The sequence below is a fragment of the Dreissena polymorpha genome, chromosome 10, assembly GCF_020536995.1.
Source record: "Dreissena polymorpha isolate Duluth1 chromosome 10, UMN_Dpol_1.0, whole genome shotgun sequence".
Taxonomy (NCBI): Eukaryota; Metazoa; Mollusca; class Bivalvia; order Myida; family Dreissenidae; genus Dreissena; species Dreissena polymorpha.
Genome location: NC_068364.1, coordinates 6,613,734 through 6,621,525, shown reverse-complemented (window position 1 = coordinate 6,621,525; position 7,792 = coordinate 6,613,734). Strand labels below are relative to the sequence as shown.

The window sequence follows — 7,792 nt, the reverse complement described above, 5'->3', positions numbered from 1 at the left end:
GCGGACTGCACAGTTTTCTCAGAACGCGACTCATGTGTATGGATTCCATGTTACAGTTTGACTAAATTTGTTGTGTCTGTTTTGCACGAAACAACAGTCTTTAAATCTGCGAAGCAAACTTTCTTTACCCTTTAAAAATATATTATTTACTGTTCTTGATCGGAACTTAACATTTTGTCAGTAATTTCTTTTATTTTGTGCATAACTTCGTCTGAGAGTCAAGTTTCATGCTATAATATTTCATAAAGAACACAATACACAGCTTTATATTTATACTTTAATATAGCACAATAGGTTTAACAATAGGCTTTACAATATATTTCAGCTTAACTTTCTTTAAGACAAATATCGTTGATTTATATTGTAGCATTATTCTTATTAAATGTATACTTTGGTATACCAGTAACGTAATGTTGACAAAAGTTTGTAATTCTTTAAACGGTCGCTAACTCTTGCTCGTTCAGCCGTCATACTGTCCGTATTTTATTTCAACACATGAATATGCGTAAGTCTGTTTTCAAGCCGAGATCTAGGGGTAATCTTAAGATAACCGTAGATTTATTCATCAATAATAATATCAGTTATGGCGCTTGTACATAACTCCCGACCGTTGGCTAACGTGGTCGGCGTCGGCGTCTAATACTCCTCGCCCTCTTCCTCACCCTCGCCCTCGACGGAGTCAACACCGACTTCCTCGTAGTCCTTCTCGAGAGCGGCCAGGTCTTCACGAGCCTCGGAGAACTCACCCTCCTCCATACCCTCTCCGACGTACCAATGTACGAAGGCGCGCTTGGCGTACATCAGATCGAACTTGTGGTCAAGTCGGGCCCAGGCTTCGGCGATGGCGGTGGTGTTGCTCAACATGCACACGGCACGCTGCACCTTGGCCAAGTCACCACCGGGCACGACGGTGGGTGGCTGGTAGTTGATACCGACCTTGAAACCGGTCGGGCACCAGTCGACGAACTGGATGGTCCTCTTTGTCTTGATGGTGGCGATGGCAGCGTTAACGTCCTTGGGGACAACATCACCACGGTACAACATGCAGCAGGCCATGTACTTGCCGTGACGGGGGTCGCATTTCACCATCTGGTTGGCCGGCTCGAAGCAGGCGTTGGTGATCTCGGCAACAGAGAGCTGCTCGTGGTAAGCCTTCTCGGCGGAAATGACGGGGGCGTAGGTGGCCAGGGGGAAGTGGATACGTGGGTAGGGCACCAAGTTGGTCTGGAACTCGGTCAAGTCCACGTTCAGGGCACCGTCAAAGCGGAGGGAGGCGGTGATTGAGGAGACGATCTGGCCAATCAGGCGGTTAAGGTTGGTGTATGTCGGGCGCTCAATATCCAAGTTGCGGCGGCAGATGTCGTAGATGGCCTCGTTGTCGACCATGAACGCGCAGTCGGAGTGCTCCAGGGTTGTGTGGGTGGTCAGGATGGAGTTGTATGGCTCGACGACAGCAGTAGAGATCTGGGGCGCCGGGTAGATGGCGAACTCCAGCTTGGATTTCTTGCCATAGTCGACGCTCAGCCTCTCCATGAGCAGGGAGGTGAAGCCAGATCCGGTACCGCCACCGAATGAGTGGAAGATCAGGAATCCCTGGAGACCGGTGCACTGGTCAGCCAGCTTGCGGATCCTGTCCAGGACAAGGTCGACGATTTCCTTGCCGATGGTGTAGTGACCACGGGCGTAGTTGTTGGCGGCGTCTTCCTTGCCGGTTATCAGCTGTTCGGGGTGGAACAGCTGCCTGTACGTTCCGGTGCGCACCTCGTCTGTGGGTGGACAGAAACATACTCGGATTATTATCGAACAATCGTGATTTTACACTTGAATAGTCTGGATTAGATTCTTTCAGTTTTTTTTGTTATTTCTAAATCATCATTTAAATAAAGTCTTCTGCCAAACCAAGGTCTATTTATATTTGACTGTTTTCCTCTTGACTGAGGCTCTCTTTAGTACACCTAATTCAGAAAGGTATTATGCATGTTATACATGGCAATAACATAATTTTCTTAATGTTTTTATAATTTTGTTGGGAAAAAAATAGGTAAAAAAACACATACATAAACATGAATATTTACTTCGAAATCGATCTACACGGCTCACGACCAAGGGTAATAATGCAATTATTGTATTACCACCCTACTCCCAAACCAGTTTTGCCTCAATGGAATCCATTCATCGTTCATTTAAAAACATTTTACAATTACTGTAATGCAAACGATATAATTAAAAAAAAACATCAACCACCTCGGTGGTGATGAAAACAAAACTAACCGACTACAGTCGGCTCGAGGTCCACGAACACCGCACGTGGCACGTGCTTGCCGGCGCCGGTCTCACTGAAGAATGTGTTGAATGAGTCGTCACCGCCTCCGATGGTCTTGTCGCTGGGCATCTGACCGTCCGGCTGGATGCCGTGCTCCAGGCAGTACAACTCCCAGCAGGCATTGCCGATCTGGACTCCGGCCTGGCCGACGTGGATGGATATGCACTCGCGCTGTAAGGAGTAAAGGTCAATGGATTAATTATATGTTTTTACTTTGAGTCTTCAGAGCAGAGTTTAAGCTCCGCGCAGAGATTTGATTTTTGTAGCGAGAAAAGCTTCATCACATTACCGCTAGGGCAGTAACCGATGCTAGAACTTCAAGTAATATAATGCGTGATTCTAGAAATTGGATCACCATCATACCGTAATTTGCATAAGTAAAATAAACATCCTCAACATCTTTTAAGGCATGATGATGAGGATGATGATAACGTTGATGATGAACTCGACGACGACGATGATGATAATGATAATGTTGATGATAATGACGATGATGATGATGGTGGTGGTGGTGATGATTATGATGATGATGATGGTGATGATGATGATGATGATCACGATGATGATGATGATGATGATGATGATGATGATGATGATAATGATGATGATGATGATGATGATGATGATGATGATGATGATGATGATGATGATGAGTACAGGCGACTTGAAGTTATATTATATTCAGTCTGAACTATTCAAATTATCATTATCAACAGTATGTTTTACTTCATTTTGTAGATCAAGTTCTGCTCATGGTTCATGTATGGTAGGTTCTAGTAAGTATTAACATAAACCGTGCGTATACCGTTTGTTTGAATTATTAATTTCCCACTACCTAGCTGAATACTTATATGATTTTACCAATTACGCAGTTCAATGTTCTTGAAATATTTGCGAATGTTTGTTTGTGTCTCCTGGGTAATAAATCCGCCCTGATGACTCTCTAAATGACACGTTTACAAATATTAAACGAATTCCTTTTCATGTCATGGCATGTCATATGGAATTTTAATTTAGAAATACGACACTGTTTGACTTTGAAAGCGCTTGCCGCTAAGCTAAATGTTTAAACCCGATAGCGTATGATTTAGTTATAAGAAATTCACAAAAAATTTAAAAAGATGGCTCATCAAGGGCTCATTTGGGTTTAAACGCAAATACTGTGAAAATGCAATATATATGCTCATCTGTTCCGTTCTTTATTTTCTTAAACTTTCATTAATTATTTTATTCTCTTTATTTACTTAAACTTTCATTAATTATTGTATTCTAAAAGTTCGTTTAGACAAATTGTCTTCGATGATGATGAACATGATAATGATGTAGAAGTAGTAGTTGTTCTCGTTGTTGGTGGTGGTGGTGGTTTTGATGGTAATGGTGGTGTTATTGATGATACTGATGATGATGGTGGTGGTGGTGATGATGATGATGATGATCATGATGATGATCATGATGATCATGATGACTAATTATTATTAGTATTATTAGTATTACTAATGTTAATATTAAACAGTGTTGTTGCTATTAACATTAAGCAAAGTGTTATAAAACATGTACAAAACGTTTTCTTATATTGTCTTACATACGGATTAGATTTGGATAAGTTGTTTTCTATACAAAGTGTGCCAATTTGAAATCGATATGATTTTCTCCAGTCAAAGCAGGCCATCCAACCGTAATAAAGAAAGAAACTTAATCTGTCTTAAAACTAGCAGCATTATTTATGGACTTGATCAATACTTTCCACTATAATCGGAGGGCCTATACATATTTGACAGAGCGTTTAACCAGAATAACGTGTTGATTATTTAATGAATTTTCGCATGTCATTTTATAATTGTAATTTTGAACCAAAGGTTGGGTCTAGTTTATTAAACATGCAACGATATTTATACTGCCTTAAACCAGGGACCTATAGATACAAATATAGGCCCTTGCTTAAACCGATAAAAAATTCATGAACAGACATCCAAACTAGTTTTAAAATATTCAAATGTAAGTAGTCGTAGTAATAGTAACAGTAGTACTAGCAGCAGCAACAGTAGTAGCAGCAGCAGCAGCAGCAGCAGTAGTAGTAGTAGTAGTAGTAGTAGTAGTAGTAGTAGTAGTAGTAGTAGTAGTAGTAGTAGTAGTAGTAGTAGTAGCAGTAGCAGTAGTAGTAGTAGTTGTTGTAGAAGTAGTAATAGTAGTAATAGTAGTATCGCATTTTTGAAATACAAGTTGCACAAACAGTAGTAGTACAGAGTATAGTACATAGTATCGTTAGTGAGCGAAATCAATTAATTAAAAACAGAGTTATAAGTGTAATACTTATAGTATAACAGAAGGAAACAAGCGTTTATTGAGTGAGAGTAAAAAACAAATAAATCTTACCATGATGGCAGTTGTTAAGTTGGAAGGTGAAAGGAACTCTCACGGTGACTTTATGCGTCGTCGGAGAATCTTCTTAGTGATTTGGATTATACGAGATCTTTATTTTATACAAGCGTCGATTCATAATCCGCGTGATCAAATCCCTCGATTCTGATTGGCTGACACCTGGCGAAGTTGGCCACGTGACCCGTAATCGAATCTTGTTATTGATCGTTAATGTATTGACAACCGATATTACTCTATGGACAAATATTTACAACAAAAGCCAAGGAGAAATTTCCATACCAATAGAATTTAATTTTGTAAACAGTCATACTCGTCGTGAATAAACAAGTTTTGGTTAATGCATTGAACCCATTAATTTCGTCAGACAGTTCGGTCGTAAATCTATAGAATGCTTTCGTTTTTATGTGATAGATAGAAATAGAAATGTATTTCAAATGGAATTCGGATCAAATCACTTGTAATGAAATTGAAAACGCGTATAATGGCAAAAATTCGATAATATCGATAATAAGTAAGACCGTGGGATGATTTCTGAAATATTTATAAGAATAAGGTTCGGCTTGTACGACGTAACTTTATAAACACATAAGTTATTTTAAATATGTCGTAAACAATATCGATAACGGATAAATGCACGGGTTTTAAGGAAATCTAGTATTAATAATGTATGTTACAGTCTTGCGCGACAATGCGAGTCTATACGCGTTTGAAATCATGTAGTGGTGTTGCTGATGTAGTTTTACATAAACTGTAACTTAAAATACAACATTATCAGCTGAATATAATTGATTTATTCAAGGAAATAAATGAAATGCGCTTTTTTCAAACAAATGTGTTACATACGAAAGTACACACGCCGTAAAAACCATAGGTCTTCCAGCGACATTTAAAATGTTTCTGTCACGAACATGAAATTTTGTTAAGGTTCTGCAGCCGTAATTCCTATCTTGAGGAGTATTTTTGGCATTTAGCATTTTCTAAACAGTGTTTAATAGTCGCATTTTGAGACATTTTAAAAGTCGATAAATTAAGCAAAGTATGAGTTTGACAAAGTCTAGAATAAGAAATGTACACTAGTGTATTTTACATGAAAAGTAAAAGTATTGTGTTTGTTTGCTTATGTGTTACCCCTCGCGATAAAAGGTCAGCCAGTGTGATTTCTGCGACACCTTTTACTGGTGAACATTTTTGTCCCAATTTCCATCCTTTTTCGCTGAGCGCTTGTCAATAATGCAATCGGTAACATTGAATTAAACTACCCCCTGTATTGGTAACCGGCCACGTCAGAATGAGTTCGGTGTTGGGTTCGACTCTTTTACCGTCCACTCCGTAGGCGAACGCCAAACTGACAATTTAAGCAATAAACTCATTATAAAGTGTAATTTAACCGCTCATATTATGTCGTTTGTTTATTAACATTTGTATTTAATGTGTGTGGCTTTTTAATCAAGATCAATAATCAAACCAACAAATGTTATTTCAAGATATACTAGTAACTACCGAACTCTATAAAAAGTAAATAGGAGCCTTGTCCTGAGAAAACTGGGCTTAATGCATGTGCGTAAAGTGTCATCCCAGATTAGCCTGTGCAGTTCGCACAGGCTAATAAGGTACGACACTTTCCGCCGCTTAAACTAGATTTCCGGTAAAAAGGGACTTCCTTTAAACGAAAAATACCATTAAAGCGGAAGGTGTCGTCCTTGATCAGCCTGTGCGGACTGCACAGGCTAATATGGGACGACACTTTACGCACATGCATTATGAACAGTTTTCTCAGAACGAGGCTCAATAGATACTAGTAGCTGATTTGTCTGTTTAACGTCGTTCTGAGGACCGAAAAAAAGGTTAAGCCAAAATTTAAACATGAGCAGTTGTAAACACGCCATACATAAGTGTCATCATCTACTGGCCATTATCGTTGAACAAACACACCTCTTGACAGCACCAATATATTTGAACATAGCGACGATGGATTTTTGATGACTTCTACTTTAGACATTTTTATAATGTATTTACCGTACTTACTATGCGCTTACTGGGGCTATAATATAGAAAGCCCTCTCACGACAACCTTAACACGTCGCATGTAGGAAAAATAGGAACTTGCACTTATGGAAATTCTTGATCGATAATCCTACGAAAAACATTATATTTTCTGTATACATATCGCTTTTCCAAAATTGATATACATTGAAAACAGCTAAACTGGAGAATGTATTATCCATATCTCGATCGGTCATTGTCGGCTCTGGTACTACTTAAATGTACCCCGGGTACTTTTAAGTATACTTAAATGTAACTCGGGTACGGAAAATATACTGAAACTTACCCGGGAATTCTAACGCTAAATTGGTCGTTGTCGGCTAATTTTTCAAATTAATTATGTTCATATTTATATAAATATTCTGTAAAATGGCATCTATATTATCGAAACTCCTGCTCAAAAAAGCATTTTGAGGTGTTTTTTTTTCAAAGAGAATTTTGTTTCGTATTTCGTAGCGCGTGTTAGGACATCGGATTTTAGGCGGGAATAAAACTCGGGTACAGTCTTAATTGGCCGGATACGTGTTAGTATATATTTTGTACCCGGGGTACATTTAAGGATACTTAAGAGTACCCGGGGTATATGTTAGTGGTACCCGAGCCGACAATGACCAATCGAGCCTGAATGCTCTTGTGTGACACTCGATTGGTCATTGTCGGCTCGGTACTACTTGCATGAACCCCGGGTACATGTAAGTATACTTACATGTACCCCGGGTACGGTAAATAAACTAAAACGTTTCCGGAATTTTAAAGCTAAATCGGTCGTTGTCGGCTATTTTTTAAAATTAAGTATGTTCATATGTATGTCAATTTTCTGTTAAATGGCCTCTCTATTATTGAAACTCATACTCAAAAAGCATGTTGATGCAGATTTTTTTAAATAGAAGTTTGTTTCGTAATTACGGTAATCGGTAGCGCGTTTTACGACATCGGATTTTGGGCGGGAATAAAACTCTAGTACAGTCTAATATCGGCCGGGTACGTTTTAGTACATTTGCCGTACCCGGAGTACATGTAAGTATACCAAAGACCTATAGAATACTC

At 39.0% G+C, this 7,792-nt stretch overlaps 1 protein-coding gene across 1 annotated transcript; it reads right to left on the bottom strand.

The window, feature by feature from the left end:
- Positions 1 to 263: 263 nt before the first annotated feature.
- On the bottom strand, positions 264 to 4,860 carry LOC127848022 (tubulin alpha-1A chain). Its single transcript, XM_052380302.1, has 3 exons — positions 4,697 to 4,860; positions 2,272 to 2,494; positions 264 to 1,766 (listed from the first exon to the last, which is right to left on the bottom strand). The coding sequence occupies exons 1-3, from the start codon at positions 4,697 to 4,699 to the stop codon at positions 637 to 639; spliced, it is 1,356 nt and encodes a 451-aa protein (XP_052236262.1). The 5' UTR covers positions 4,700 to 4,860; the 3' UTR covers positions 264 to 636.
- Between the last annotated feature and the right edge of the window lie 2,932 nt (positions 4,861 to 7,792).

Coding starts and splice junctions, on each gene's coding strand:
- LOC127848022 (XM_052380302.1), bottom strand. Junction 1,767..2,271: donor CCTCGAGCCGACTGTAGTCG/GTTAGTTTTGTT, acceptor GTCCACCCACAG/ACGAGGTGCGCACCGGAACG.